This window comes from Thamnophis elegans, chromosome 12 (genome assembly GCF_009769535.1).
Source record: "Thamnophis elegans isolate rThaEle1 chromosome 12, rThaEle1.pri, whole genome shotgun sequence".
In the NCBI taxonomy this organism is placed as follows: Eukaryota; Metazoa; Chordata; class Lepidosauria; order Squamata; family Colubridae; genus Thamnophis; species Thamnophis elegans.
Window position 1 is genome coordinate 25,618,549 of NC_045552.1, and position 16,139 is coordinate 25,634,687.

General features: G+C 42.6%; 1 protein-coding gene across 1 annotated transcript in view; it reads left to right on the forward strand.

The window, feature by feature from the left end:
• NFYC (nuclear transcription factor Y subunit gamma) overlaps nt 1-16,139 on the forward strand; it is a 67,257-nt gene that overhangs the window by 31,083 nt on the left and 20,035 nt on the right. The window contains exons 3-4 of the mRNA XM_032227265.1: nt 9,836-9,907; nt 14,309-14,422. Coding sequence (XP_032083156.1) covers nt 9,836-9,907; nt 14,309-14,422 — 186 coding nt within the window. The remainder of the gene's footprint in view (nt 1-9,835; nt 9,908-14,308; nt 14,423-16,139) is intronic.

The window sequence follows — 16,139 nt, forward strand, 5'->3', positions numbered from 1 at the left end:
TTTCATCTGGGGGTGGTGATAGACTCAGCTGCAGAACTAGTTTGACTTTCTCCAGAACGTCTCGTCAGCCTCCAGTCGTTGGCATGGCAGGTACGCGCAAGAAGGTCAGCTTCCATCCTGACCTTGGCCCGCTTATTGGGCAAGATGGTGTTGTGCATAGGGATTGTGCCTTGGGCCTGCCTCCACTCCTGAACCTTGCAGTGGGCCCTTATCCCATTCCAACGGAAGCACATGAGCAACTCCCTGCGGCTCATCCACCTGCCAGCAGATCTACGCCTGTCAATGAAGTGGTGGCTGTGTCCGGCTCTATGACACAGGTCCCATATTTGGGAACAGGATCGCATAACCATCACCACGGACGTGAGCTTATTCAGTGGGGGGGGGGGCTGATGAACTCCAGGTTGGCACAGGGGCGTTGGACTGTGTCAGCATAATATAAATTGGCTGGAGCTGAAGGCGGCCTGCCTGGCCCTCCAAAAGTTCAAGGAATCAATCTCAGGCCGTCATGGCCTTCTTTTGACAATGTGGCCACAAAGGCCCACATAAACCGTCAGGGTGGGACTCACTCCAGAGCCCTCTGGCTGGAAGCACTGAAGCTCGGCTCTTGGGCAGAGTGACATTTGGCGTTACTGGTGTCAGAACACATTTCAGGCTCTGCCAATAACCTGGCCAATTGGCTCAGCCACGTGACTATAGACCACAGGGAGTGGCAGATTCACCCCGATCTGTTCCGGAAGATTTGCCACTGCTTCAGATGTTCACTGGTGGATTTGTTCACAACCCCAGCGAACGCTCAGCTCCCGAGGTTCTTCTCCCGATTTCCAGCCTGGGCAGCAGAAGGAGTGGATGCCCTTTGGAGCAAATGGCCTCCGGGCCTGCTATACGCTTTCCCCCCTCTCCCACGAATTCCGGGGACCTTGAGGAAGGTAGTGGTAGAGAGGTCAGACATTATTCTGATTACACCGCATTGGCCCAGACGACCTTGGTGTGCGGACCTCATCCAGCTTTCCGTATCTCCCCCATGGAGGATTCCTCAGGGGGAGATCTCCCTATTCCAGAGGGTCCTGATCCACCCGGAGCCCCAGTGGCTCCACCTGACCGCCTGGCACTTGAGTGGAGCCTCCTGAGGAAAGCCGATCTGTCCTCCTGGGTCATAGCGACCATAGAGGCATCCAGGCGTCCATCAACCACATGGATTTATAATTTCACATGGTCGGCCTTCGTTAGATGCATTTCCCTCTCGTCTACTGAAAAGAAATGTTCAGGTAAGGACCAATGTTCTTTCTGATTTTGCAACAAGAGAAAAATGTTTATCAGCCACCTCTTTCTATATAAAATATATTCTCTAGATACTCCTAAAAAGGACTAGTAGATGTATTTCAATCAAAAGTATTGTAACGCCATAAAAACCTTCCTGCCAGAGTGCTGGCATCTTCATTTGCCATTTTTCATTTAGTTCTTCACTGAAACAATGTCATTAAAAGTATAGTATCATCTGCATGCTTAAAAATATTAAAAATACTTTGCTCTTACTTTCAAGTCAGAAGAAGTTCCATAGTTGCATGTTGAGAAATGTGCTATTTCAGCAGTTGACAATCATCCATTTCTATGGATGGCTTTCTCTGGTTAAACATAACCCATTGAATGGTCTGCACTACTGTTGATTGTGGAGCCATTTAGTCTTGAAAACCTGTCAGTGCATCATTTAGGATGGACTTCAGCTATAGTATAACACAGAAGTGAGTACATCCCCTCACAGTTTGTAAATATTTAAGTATATCTTTCTTTTCATGTGACAACATGGAAGAAATACTTGGCTATAATGTGAAGTAGTGAGTACATAGCTTGTATAACATTGTAAATGTGCTGTCCTCTCAAAATAATGCAACACACAGCCATTAATGTCTAAACTTCTAGCAAGATATAGTTAAATATTTACAAAATGGGAGGGGCTATATCACTTCTGTGATATACTGTATATACTATTAAAACTCTAAGTAGGTGAAACAATGCATCACAGAATAAAACCTTTTAAGCCAAGTTACCTCAAATTCATCTATTTGTATACCACCTTTATTATTTTTGCAAGTAAAGGCAGTGAAAGACACACTTTGCCTCCAGGGGTGGGTCCCAGCTGTTGCTACTGCCAGTTTGTTCAGGGACTCACTGCGTGTACACTATGCATGCATGCGCAGTAGTAAAAAATGCTTCTGTGCATGTACAGAAGCCAAAAACAAGATGGCGGGGGCATAGCAGGCCAAGTTGCTACTTATTCGGCCGAACCGGTCTGAACCGGTAGGAACCCACCTCTGTTTACCTCCTATTTTCCCCACAACAACAATTTTCCCCACAACAACAATCCTGTGAGATGAGTGAAGCTGAGAGAGAGTGACTGGCCTAAGGTCACCCAACTGGCTAAGGCAGGCTTGAACTCTGGGTTTCCAGCCTGGTGCCTTAACCAGACTGGATCTCCATATAACAAGGATAATGGAGCCATTGACATTGAGATTGAAACATTCCCCCTGCACTTGAGATGGCAGCACCAAAAATCCTACCTTCTCAGATAGAACTGTTCCCCACAACACAGACTTCCTGAGCTCTCGCTTCCCCTAAGGAATATAAAAATGTTACAATCTGGCTCTTGCACTCCTAGAAACCTAAGGGAAAATGAGAAGAGCAGATTGACCAGCACAAATTCATGCATAGGCATCACACTTGCACCCCTGCTAATTAGTTGGCCACACTCAGAAATTTGACTGGCATTACACCACTCTCAGTTGGCTAGTATAGTTGCACTCTGACCTTTTTCAAGAAGATATCAACATTCATTGATAGCCAGGTTAACGTCCCCACCCCCGCTCATCCTTAGCCTAGAAAAAGGGAAGGCAATCTAGCAGGTGTGTAGATGAGTGGGAGGTCCTTTATTAGCATGGGAATTGTTGGCAATCCAGATGTGTCAAGAAAATAGAATCCTAGGAGTCAAAATAGCTTCATAAGAGTATACATTGAAATTATTTGCTGCTGCTGATGTACTAGCACTTCCTTCACCTGAGGTTTTCTAAACTGTGTTGATATACAATAATATAATTTGACATCAGGCTAATGAATTAAAGAGTAAACTCAGATGCTGATTATGGAAGTTGACAAAGGATGAAAAGCAATTTATATATTGATTAACAGATTTTAATATAAGAAGATATTTGCTTTCTGATTAGTAAACGTGTGTGTGTGTGTATGTGTGTGTGTATGTATGTATGTATGTATGTATGTATGTATGTATGTCTATATACACACACCATCCATCCATCCATTTTGGTTTTTTAAAAATGTTTATTGAAGAACAATTGTTTACTAAACTGGAAGCAAATGACAGATATTTCCAGATAGAAGACTTTTATCTTGGGTTAGGCAGAATTGCAGCATTTAAGATGAATACTTCACCAAGACTAAATTTTCTATTTCAAATTATTCTAGTTTCTAATGAGAGCAAGATATGAAATCACTTGCAAAGGTAATGAATTATATATGGAGTAATAAAAGGCCAAGGATTAAATTTAAGAACTTGCAGGATTCAAAAGAACAAGGCAGCCAAGTGGCTCTGAATGTCAGACTATACTATCATACTGGCTGTCTAACTTGGATTTTAGAATGGATTATATTTCCATATGGTTCCATCACTTCTGTGGAAGGGGCACTTCTTCTGGAGGGGTTGCATAAATATTGATATACACAGAAAAATAAGTATAATACTGAATGTTTAAACTTACTAAAGATTGGGACAAATCTAGGAAAAGACTACATTCAAAATTTTCCATTCTTGCTGTCTTACTGAATGCCTATTTTTTATGAAGAGAAAGGTACCAAAACTAAACAAGAGCAATTTCTTCAGCTTGTAAGATATTATTAACAGGACAAATTTAATGTCTTTCAAGTCTTTGCTATTCAGGGCTCTTCCACATTTAATTGATTTCCATGCTGCCAAATGAACAGCACAGCAATTAAAAACAGTTATGAAAATAAGGCAGAATATTAGAAATCAAGCAATGACAGTTCCAGCAGTCTCCGGTTACTGTTCTTAAGTGAAATTGATTGTGAGAGCAGGCGGGGAAGGTCACAAATCACAATCTGATGGCCATAGGACACTGTGATAGTTGGAAATATGATCATGCGATCCCAGGGGCACTGTGACCGATGGAACTTTGAGGACTGGCCATAAATGTCACTCGTTTGGCACCACCATAAGTTTGAATGGTTACTGAATGAGTTGTTAACTGAAGGCTAGATGTATAGTCACAAAGATGGAACAGTGAGAATTTAAGTGCAAAAACAATTATTTACCAATATTAAGCTTGGAATTAGTATAAAATATTTACTGCTGGCGCATTATTCCAACCAGGATGGCTGAAATAAGCAAGTCCTTTCTGTGAAATACTGGAAATGCAATAAGCAACTTGGTTCCTTGTTCCAGTTTGTTACAAAGCCCAATCATGCTAGAAATTAATTCATTGTAGAATGGAACACCTTTTTAAAAATCTAATCCCATTTCATCCTGAGATATTTTTTTTATTAAACTTCACTAAACCATACACTTCTTCCATTTTTTTAAAAAAACAACTAGTATATGTTAATATTTGCACATATTTTATATGTTCTTTATAAAGTTGTAAAGTTGCTGCCCCAACGCATATTTAGAGTCCCAGTTTGGAGCAGACTGTACTAGCACCTGGAACAACTAGGTGGAATTCTTGTGTCCAGAGGTGGTGTGGCTTTGAGTGCTAGATGTTAAAGGACAATGATGCGGAAAGACAGCTAACTATATGGCCTTTCTCCAGGCTTCTGTTAAAAACTGGATTGGAAAGGAGGTAAGTCCTTGCAAATAGTATTTTAGTAGGGATCTTTTATACAGGTAGTCCCTAATTTATGGCCAGTCATTTAACAACCATTAGATTATTGTGATGGCTGGAACCAAAGGTTGGGCTCAGAAAGGATGTTTTACAATCCATAAATTACTTTCCACCATTAAAAGTTCTCCCACCTGCAGTCACGTGATTATCATCTGGATGCGTGGCAACCTATTTGCACTTACAGCAAGTTGCCAATCCCCCTAATGACTGTGTGGTTGCTTAATAACCACAAGTAGGAGAGCTGAGATTGCAGTCATTGAATGAAGCAGTCACGTGAGCATCTCATTAATGACCGCTCCATTCAACAACTGAGATTCCTGTTCCGGTTGTTGTTGTAAATCAAAAGACTGCTTACCTCTGTTCCACGTTAATTGGTTCATTGACTTCTGTGCTGCTGACAGATTTGTGTAGGATGGGACTGTCTCTAGAGTTCTGCAGCTTCCATCCCACAGCTTGAATACTGAACTCTTCAGAGGAAAAAAAGACAAGAACAGCCAGGCTAGCATCTAATTGCAAGGGAGATAACTAAATAATATCTATTAAATCCTCCTCCAAGAAGCACTACTGATTTTGTCAAGCTTTATTTAAAATGCTTGTGTGAGGCTAAAAATAAGCAACTGGAATTTTTCAATGTGGGGACTCTTAACAAGACTTGGTAAGAGAATTGCATCTCCACATCATTAACTGTAGTCCAATTTAATTCAACATCTCCCCCCCTCCCACTTTCCAGCATTTTAAATGCTTTCATTTAAAAACAAATATATTAAAATCTCAGAACCGGACACAAAACTAGCTTGCTAACAAAAAAGCTTTTGTATTTTCATTTGACACTTGGAGCCCAGTACAGAACATAAAAAGTAGAATTAATTACTCTGATTGCTTGGGTCCCAGAGGTTTACCACATGGAACCTTAGAATAGAATAGAATAGAATTATTTATTGGTCAAGTGTGATTGGATACACAAGGTGCAGATGCTCTTAGTGTACATAAAAAGACAAGATACATTCGTCAAGAATCATAAGGTACAACATTTAACATTTAATGATAGTCATGGGGTACAAATAAGCAATCAGGAAACAATCAATATCATTATAAATCGTAAGGATACAAGCAACTAAGTTCCAGTCCTGCAGTCATAAGTGGGAGGAGGTGGGTGATAGGAATGATGAGAAGACTAATAGTAATAGTAATGCAGACTTAGTGAATTTTTTGACAGTGTTGAGGAAATTATTTGTTTAGCAGAGTGATGGTGTTTGGGGAAAAAACGTTCTTGTGTCTAGTTGTCTTGGTGTGTAATGCTCTATAGCATCGTTTTGAGGGTAGAAGTTGAAATACTTTATGTCCAGGATGTGAGAGATCTGTAAATGTTTTCACAGCCCTCTTTTTGACTTGACCAGTATACATGTCCTCAATGGAAGGCAGGTTGGTAGCAATTGTTTTTTCTGCAGTTCTAATTATCCGTTGAAGTCGGTGTCTGTCTTGTTGAGTTGCAGAGCCAAACCAGACAGTTAGGGAGGTGCAGATGATAGACTCAATAATTCCTCTGTAGGACAGAATCATCAGCTCTTTGGGCAGTTTGAGCTTCCTGAGTTGGCGCAGAAAGAACATTCTTTGTTGTGCTTTTTTGATGACGTTTTTGATGTTAGGTGTCTTGGGATATGATAGAAGCTAGACATTTGAAGGTGGTCTGTTGATACTGTGTTGTCTACCATTGTAAGAGGTGGTAGTATGGGAGGGTTTCTCCTAAGTCTACCACAATTTCTACGGTTTTGAGTGTGTTCAGTTCCAGATTGTTCCGGTCACACTACGAGGCTAGTTGTTCAACCAACCTAAGATTTTGGCTATGTATAGTCAAAAGAGTTTTACTCTACAAGCTTCCAGGGAAGGGCAGCTTTTTAAAATTTTAAGCTTTCTTGTGTATGAAACAATGAACTTAATTAAGTACAATCTTGAATACAGAGCCGTAACCTTCTGCTTAGAGCTATGGAAAAAAGTTATTTACCACAAAAGGGTGGGGGGGGCACTTTTTATCTGCTGCTATCTTGCTTGTAACTAGTGCTGAAATTATGTCCTGAATTTAGATTGTGTGTGTGTGTGTGTTTGTGTGTGTGTGTGTGTGTTTGTGTGTGTGTGTGTGTTTATAGTCCTGTCTTCTGTTGTAGCTGTGTCAAGTGATCAGCAAGAGTACAGAAGTTCAGGTTTCCTTTCATTTGCAGTGACCTCAGTGTTCATTGTTGAGCTGCGTGTAATCCATACAAGAGATGTGCACTTAGTTGAATATCTGATCTGAGTGAGACAGGCATTCTTGGCTGCTGTGTTGAGAATAAGGGAACACCTTGTATTTCTTAGAACAATCGTTTCCTACTTTGTCTTGTTTTAGTGTTCTCTTGCAGACTGACTCGTCTTCCCTAGAAACTCCTGCACTCCTGCAGGTTTCTTTTATGGGGCTGAAACTACGTAGCACTTCCCCTGCTTCCTCTCATCTTGTAGTCAGCTCATAGAAAGGAGCATCCTGAAGGTTGCAGACATCATCTTTGGGGGGGGGGGATTGTCTTGTAGTTGTTCTTTACAATTCAGTATTTTCAGCTCAGGCATTTGTTAGGCATGTGGCCTTCCACTCCCAAAATACTCCACCACCATAGCTGTTGCTGAAAAGTTGTGGTTAACAAAATAATCTCAGACCCTGTTCTACATGTCCCAACAACATGGAACCATCAGATCTGGTTCGATTAATTGGAGGAAATATTGGTGGGCTACACTGAATTAGCAATAAACCAAAATTCTCGCAACAGGAACTTGATGGAGTTGCTGACACAAGGTGGTGTTATTTCTAGCCTTGTGGGTTTTTTTGTTTGTTTGTTTCTGCTAGTGGAGCAAATAACTGCCTTCCCCACCCATCTCAGATTTCAGAGCCCAATGAGAATGCTCAGCTCAGGTGCTTCTGCCACACCTTTTCCTGCACACTGTTGTCTTTATGCCCCCCTCCAAGCTTTGGGAAGTATAGACTCTTGGCGAGTACAAAACCTTGTTGCTGTCAAGAATGAGGAAATGCAAATATCTCTAGCTGACGCTACTAAAACAGCCATTTTAATTTCTAGGAAGACGCGGTGGCTCAGTGGATAAGATGATGAGTGTGTCGATCAGAAGGTTGGCAGTTCAGCGGTTTGAATCCCTAGTGCCGCGTAATGGAGTGAGCTCCCGTTACTTGTCCCAGCTTCTGCCAATCTAGCAGTTCGAAAGCACGTAAAAAATGCAAGTAGAAAAATAGGAATCACCTTTGGTGGGAAGGTAACAGCGTTCCGTGCACCTTCGATGTTTAGTCATGCCGGTCACATGACCACAGAGACGTCTTCGGACAGCGCTGGCTCTTTGGCTTTGAAACGGAGATGAGCACCTCCCTCTAGAGTCAGGAACAACTAGCGCATGTGTGCACGGGGAACCTTTTTAATTTCTAGAGCTGGATCGGGGTCCTAATTTTTTTTTTGAAAGCCTACCTATAGCTTAGGTTTTCTATGTCTCTTTAAAATGCCTAACATTCTACCTGTTAATTTTTACTGAAGTGGTCCTTGTTAAAAACAAAAATGATAAGAACCAAGCTCTTCCTCCTGGTGCTCTTGTATATTTCCACCGCTAAGTTCAAAGGCCAAGAATGGCTACAAATACAAGGTGGTGGGAAGACTGGCTTTTAATCCCCTCTTACAAATACACTTGCAAAAGGAACAGGAGCCTAAGTGAGCTCAAACTGGCAAATATCATTCTGATCCTACCCTCACTTTAGTTATTCTTGGAGTGGTTTAAAGAGGGAACTGAACTTTATTGTATTTTGATTCTGGTCTGTTTATGCTTCTTAAGAAACTGGGTATGCCTAGTTTAATGAAAAGAAGGACTAGGGGAGACATGATAGGAGTCTTCCAATATTTCAGGGGCTGCAACAAAGAAAAGGGAGTCAAGCTATTCTCCAAAGCACCTGAGGGTAGGACAAGAAGCAATGGGTGGAAACTAACCAAGGAGAGAAGCAACTTAGAACTAAGGAGAAATTTCCTGACAGTTAGAACAATTAATCAGTGGAACAACTTGCCTCTAGAAGTTGTGACTGGACGTTTTTAATAAGATGTTGGATATCCATTTCTCTGAAGTGGTGTAGGGTTAAGCAGGGGGTTGGATTAGAAGACCTCCAAGGTCCCTTCCAACTCTGTTTCTCTATTCTAAGTGAGGTTTCTTCAGTTGGGAGGAACAAGCTAGCCATATGCCAATTACCTTGGTAATTATCAGTTAAAAAGCACTTGCTTTTTCTGTGTGCCCGATATTTACCCACAGACTTTTGGAATGTTTTTCTTCTAATATTTAGGGAGAAAATGGGCAGAATGTTATTTGTTCAAGCATGATTGACTCTGTAGTATCAGAACTTGGGTTATGCTACATATTTTCATTCTGGGGAAAGAGAAAGATTGAAATTTTAATTGCACAGATTGGTCTGTGAGACATGAAGGTTCCTGAGCTGGTACAGGGGCTTGAAGGTTATGGAGTTTACCTAATTTGGGAAAAGAATGACAAGGAATTGTCAAGAGAAGTTTGTTTAGCTGGATGGTTCCCAACGTATATTTCAATAGATTTCAGTGTAAAACAGACTTTGGCTTGAACATCCATGGAAACCATGGCCAATCTATCTGGTTGTGTATTTACCCAAGTATCCCCGGAGAGTTTGATTGTGTTGCAGCAAATCATGCCGCTGTTCTTTGCAGTCCTAAGGCCCACTTGACTATCCGTAACAATGGATCACTAATGAAAACGAGTAACACACGAGACTTCATCATACCTTGGGAAGGTTTGTGCAATATCTCCCACTATAACAGTTGGACAGTTGTCTCACCCTTTACTGATTGTAGGTTTTGGGGAATAATGTCAGATTTCTCTTATGTTACTCTCTGCAGAAAGATTTCAGAGTTCAAGAGCTACCATTGGCACGCATTAAGAAGATCATGAAACTAGATGAAGATGTGAAGGTAAAATTTCTGGCACTTAACATGTAAACCTCTAAAATTTGTTTTAAGTATATTGGACTTCTCTGCATGCTTCCTTGGAGGCGGTCTTATTTTCAAATTAAAAACTAAACATAGACTGGCTTGGAGTTGAATGGAAACTTAAGACGCAGCACAGGCTGCTGCATTGATACTGCCATGAGAGACGTTATGGCAAATGAGGGTGGGCAATGGCAGCTGGGGGAGGGGAGGGAGGGAGATAGGTGGGGTACCAAGTGAAGATTACATTTTGGTTTGAAGAAAGTAAATTTCCATTTTGAAGTTGTTTGTCCATGTTTCACTTTTCCAGTTTGATTGTCCACTTGTTTTCTGGAAAGGAAGGAGTTGCTTTCTCTTTATTTTCTCTCTCTCTGAATATATGTGCCAAAGGGAAAGTTTTGCAATATAGCAATAGCATTTAGACTTACCGTATATACCTCTTTACAGTGTTTTACAGACCTCTCTAAGTGGTTTACAGATTTAGCACATTGCCCCCAACAATCTGTGTCCTCAATTTTACCGACCTCGGAAGGATGGATATCCTTCTGAGGTCGGTAAGGCTGAGTCAACCTTGAGCCTGGTGAGACTCGAACTGCTGGCAGCCGGCAGTCAGCAGAAGTAGCCTGCAGTACTGCATTCTAAATACTGCGCCACTAGGGCTCATATAACTGAAAAGCAATGTGGCATGCTAGGTTGATATGCTGTTATATGCTATTAAAAGTAGAACTATGGACATTGTTTAAATCATAGCTTTATGGCACATCTGAGGAATTGCTGGATTGAGCAGAAGCACCACTAGTCATTACTACAGGGAAAGGGTGGGGGAGTGGCTATCATTATCCGAGGGTCTTTAGTTACTCGTAGGATCCCTGCTCCAGAGCTTGTCGAGTGTGAGTCCTTGCTGGTGAAGTTGGACCTTGCGGGTCAAGTGGGCTTGTTGCTAACGTACCTGCCTCTCAACAGCGTTGCAACAGCCCTCCCTTCACTCCTCAAGTCAGTAGCCGAGCTGGCAGTTGAGTTCCCCAGGCTTATGATACTGGGGGATTTCAATCTGCCTTCGCTGGGTGATCACTCTGATGGAGCGCAGGAGTTCATGGTTTTCATGACAGCCATGGACTTGACCCAAGTAATCCAGGGCCCAACTCACTCAGGGCCCAACTCACTCAGCGGGTCACACGCTTGACCTCGTATTTCTCTCGGAGCAGTGGAGACGTGATCTGGATTTGAGGGGTACTGAGATCTTGCCCCTGTCATGGTCAGATCACTTCCTACTGAGGCTTGACTTTCGGAAACCAATCCCCCACTGTAGGGAGGAGGAACTGATTAGGTGGTTCCACCCCAGGCCCCTGATGGACCCTATCGGTTTTCAGACGGCGCTTGGTGTTATACCTGACGCTCTCGTCCACAGTCCGGTGGAGACCTTGGTTGCTGCTTGGAACTCAGCGGCGGTGGGGGCTCTAAACCGGATTGCGCCTTTACGGCCTCTCCGAGGTAGCAGATCCAGGAGAGCTCCTTGGTTCACAGAGGAACTCCGGGAGATGAAGCGCCAAAAGAGACGCCTAGAGCGACGCTGGAGGGCCAGTAAGTCTGAGTCAGACCGAGCACTGATGAGAGCCTTTATCAGAGCCTATCTCGTGGCAATACGGGTGTCGAAATGTCCTTATTTTGCCGCTCTTATTGCGTCTGCTGAATCGCGCCCAGCCGCCTTGTTTAGAATAATCTGCTCCCTCTTGAAAGGGAGGGATCCGGATGACCCTTTACAAGGTAAAGCTGAGGAGTTTGTTCAGTTTCTAGCGGATAAAGTCGCTCGGATTCGGACAGACTTGGACTCCAATTGCTCAGAGCCAGCCGAGGTACTGGGGGAAGGTCTTGAGCGAAATTTATGGACTGAGTTTCAACTTGTCACGCCTGAGGAAGTGGACAAGGCCATGGGAGCTGTGAGTGCCTCCACTTGTATACTGTACCCGTGTCCCTCCTGGCTGGTCGCGAACAGCAGGGAAGTGACACGTGGCTGGATCCAGACGACAGTTAGCACCTCTCTCCGGGAGGGATCCTTCCCGCCCCTCCTAAAGGCGGCGGTGGTGAGACCCCTCCTGAAGAAGCCGTCTTTGGATCCAGCCATCTTGAGTAACTATCGTACAGTTTCCAACCTCCCCTTTGTTGGGAAGGTTGTCGAGAAAGTGGTGGCCTTTCAGCTCCGGCGGTCCTTGAATGAAACCGGTTATCTGGATTCCTTTCAGTCCAGTTTCAGGCCTGGCTACAGCACGGAAACTGCTTTGGTTGCGCTGATCGATGATCTCTGGAGAGCCAGGGATGGGGGCCAAGGAGGCGTGTCTTTAGAATTTAGTTTCAGTCAATGAGCTAGGAGGCTAGAATAACCCATCCTGGATTCTCCCGTTGATACCATGGAGAAGCCATGCTTGATCTTACACTTTAACCTGTAACAGCAAACTTAGTCCTGTTTCCCTTCCTTCTCTTGCTCTCTCCCTTTCTCTCCTCTCTACCCCCTCCCATTCTTAGTATCAGGATTAGGTTTCTCCAGGCTGACTGTGGTTCTCACAGAATGGAAATAGGATCACTGAAACTGACACCAGTTGCAAAGGTGAAAATCCTCATTGGTTTGGAGCAGGGCACTTTTAAAATTGTTCCAGTTGATAAAAACAGATTCACCTGACAGGCACATTTTATAGTGATTTTTTTTATTTAAAAAATCTTGGTCTCTATGCCCCTCTTAACTTTATTTGCAGATGACCTATGGTTCATTGAAACACTTTTTCCCCTTTTATGTAGACATTGCATCTGGTTGTATGGACCATTCTTCAACCTTGCAGTAGAAGCTGCAGCTTCTCTTCCTCAACAGGCAAATGCTGGAAAACCAAGTGATGTTTGCTCTGTTCCTTTTCAGAATTGCCCAAGCTTTGCATGTAGACCTAGCTGTCTGGGAAGTAATCTGTGTGTAAAATATTGTCCTATTTCTAAGGAATTACAGATTGAGTCAGGGTGGATTTCAAACACTGCCCATGTTTAATGTCTACCCTTCAGTGCAAAACTAGAATTCTTCAAAGAGGTTCCTTAAAACAGGTTTCTTAAAATACCAGATGAAATCATTTTCACTTCCATCTTAAAACCTAAGGGATCAACATTTAGTCCATTATTTCATTAAAAATATTTTGTTTAAAAAGTTCTTTGAGCACTTAAAAATAATGGACAGCAGACTTTTTTAAAAAAATGAGAATACATAGAAAAATCTTAGATGCTTAGTACAATCTTACTTTATTCACTAGAGAAAATGCTTCTTCTGAAAAGCATCTGCAAGCAAGGTTCACCATGTTTAATACTGCAGAATGGTGATATTACTTCATAAATATATTTCACTGATTAAAATTCCAGAATCAAATAATGACAGCATTATTTGTTGTACTTGGGATTGTAGCTTGAGGAGAACAGGAAGTTCACCAAGGCCAGCAGTGCAATTAAAATTAAGAGAGATATTTCCTGTGTGAGAGAGGAAGAAGCTGGCTAGTCTTTGCCAAAGGCTTGGAATATTTCATGCTTGCTCTTATTTGGAAATTGTGGAGAATTTTTGTAGCTTGGGTTGTAGATTTAGGCAGAGGATGTTCTCCCAGCTTGCTGCTTGGCTCCTGGATGTTTAGTTACCAAACTAGGTGACAGTCACAAGACCACCCAGGACCTGTATAAACAAAGATGACAAAACCACTATTATCTAGTTTGGTAAGAGCAGAGGTTTGTCTGGGAGCCAAGGAGAAACCTCTGCGCTGTCCTTCCTTCCTTCCATCCTTCCTTCCTTCCTTCCTTCCTTCCTTCCTTCCTTCCTTCCTTCCTTCCTTCCTTCCTTCCTTCCTTCCTTCCTTTAAGGTGTTCTTAAATGCAAGACATGCACATTTGTCTTCTCTGTCGCTTTCTTGGGCTCGAGGGGAGGCCTCAGAAGTGAAGCCCTTTCATATTTGTATCACTTGAGATTCAAAGTCTTGAATTCTCTGGCTGGAAAATGGCATGTTTCAATCCTAACATATCTGGAAGGCAACCTTTGACAAGGTGGCAAAACCTGGGGAATTTCCAAGTAAAATTCTCAATTAATCCAAACACTCAGCAAGTAGCCTCAAACTAACCTCTAATTCTGTCTATCCAACCTTTTGGGGTTGCTGTGAGAACCAAAGGGATAACTTCCATATGCATCATTCTGATCTTCTTGGAAGATAAAGTAATTTATATTTTATTTTCCAAGATAAATAAGTTGTAATAGCTCTCACTCATCTCAAAGAAAGTTTTGCATTTTGGGGGAATGGGATGGGGTGGGGGGTAATGCAGGGTCCTGTAATTGTCTTTAATACAGTCAGTAGGTTAAATGCACCTTCATTTCTGTAGATGATCAGTGCAGAAGCTCCTGTTCTGTTCGCCAAGGCTGCTCAGATATTCATCACGGAGTTGACACTACGAGCTTGGATACATACAGAAGACAACAAACGTAGGACTTTGCAGGTAAAGAACTGCTCATCATGCTGGCTTTATTCTGTCTCCTTTACTTTTTGCCTGTTCCTGCTTTAGGGGTGGAGCCTAGATTAAAGCAAGAATAGATTGAAGCGAGATCTTTATTAGTCAGTCTTGGTATGTAAAGGCCTGATGATAGCATCTCCTTTGCAAAGCCAGTTGACAGTAAAAAGCATCTAACAGGAGCTTAACTCTTATTTCAGTTTCTATTTCTAGGTCTCTGCAGACACATCATCCCATAAGGGGAAAGGATGGAGCAGTGGCGACCAGCTATGTCTTTTTTGAGCATTGCCTTCAAAATTCATTTAGGGCATATTTGAAACAAACACTGAATTACTCTAGAAGAGACATAGGTGATATTTTTGTACTAGGAGGATTGCGTCCCTTCCTTCCTTCCTTCCTTCCTTCCTTCCTTCCTTCCTTCCTTCCTTCCTTCCTTCTCTCTCTTGCTCTCTCTTTCTTTCTCATGTATGTATACAGTGGGGCAAAAAAGTATTTAGTCAGCCACCAATTGTGCAAGTTCTCCCACTTAAAAAGATGAGAGATGCCTGTAATTTACAGCCTAGGTAGACCTCAACTATGAGAGACAAAATGAGAAAACAAATCCAGACAATCACATTGTCTGATTTGGAAAGAATTTTTTTGCAAATTATGATGGAAAATAAGTATTTGGTCAATATCAAAAGTTCATCTCAATACTTAGTTATATATCCTTTGTTGGCAATGACAGAGGTCAAATGTTGTCTGTAAGTCTTCACAAGGTTGGCATACACTGTTGCTGGTATGTTGGCCCATTCCTCCATGCAGATCTCCTCTAGAGCAGTGATGTTTTGGGGCTGTCGCTGGGCAACACAGACTTTCAACTCCCTCCAAAGGTTTTCTTTGGTGTTGAGATCTGGAGACTGGCTAGGCCACTCCAGGATCTTGAAATGTTTCTTACGAAGCCACTCCTTCGTTGCCTGGGTGGTGTGTTTAGGATCATTGTCATGCTGAAAGACCCAGCCACGTTTCATCTTCAATGCCCTTGCTGATGGAAGGAGATTTGCACTCAAAATCTTACGATACATGGCCCCATTTATTCTTTCCTGTACACGGATCAGTCGTCCTGGTCCTTTTGCAGAGAAACAGCCCTAAAGCATGATGTTGCCACCCCCGTGCTTCACAGTAGGTATGGTGTTCTTTGGATGCAACTCAGCATTCTCTCTCCTCCAAACACGACGAGTTGTGTTTCTACCAAACAGTTCTACTTTGGTTGCATCTGACCATATGATATTCTCCCAGTCCTCTTCTGGATCATCCAAATGCTCTCTAGCAAACTTCAGACAGGCCCAGACATGTACTGGCTTAAGCAGGGGGACACGTCTGGCACTGCAGGATCTGAGTCCCTGGCGGTATAGTGTGTTACTGATGGTAGCCTTTGTTACATTGGTCCCAGCTCTCTGTAGGTCATTCACTAGGTCCCCCCGTGTGGTTCTGGGATTTTTGCTCACGGTTCTTGTGATCATTTTGACCCCACAGGGTGAGATCTTGCGTGGAGCCCCAGATCGAGGGAGATTATCAGTGGTCTTGTATGTCTTCCATTTTCTAATTATTGGTCCCACAGTTGATTTCTTCACACCAAGCTGCTTGCCAGTTGCAGATTCAGTCTTTCCAGCCTGGTGCATGTCTACAATTTTGTTTCTGGTGTCCTTCAACAGCTCTTTGGTCT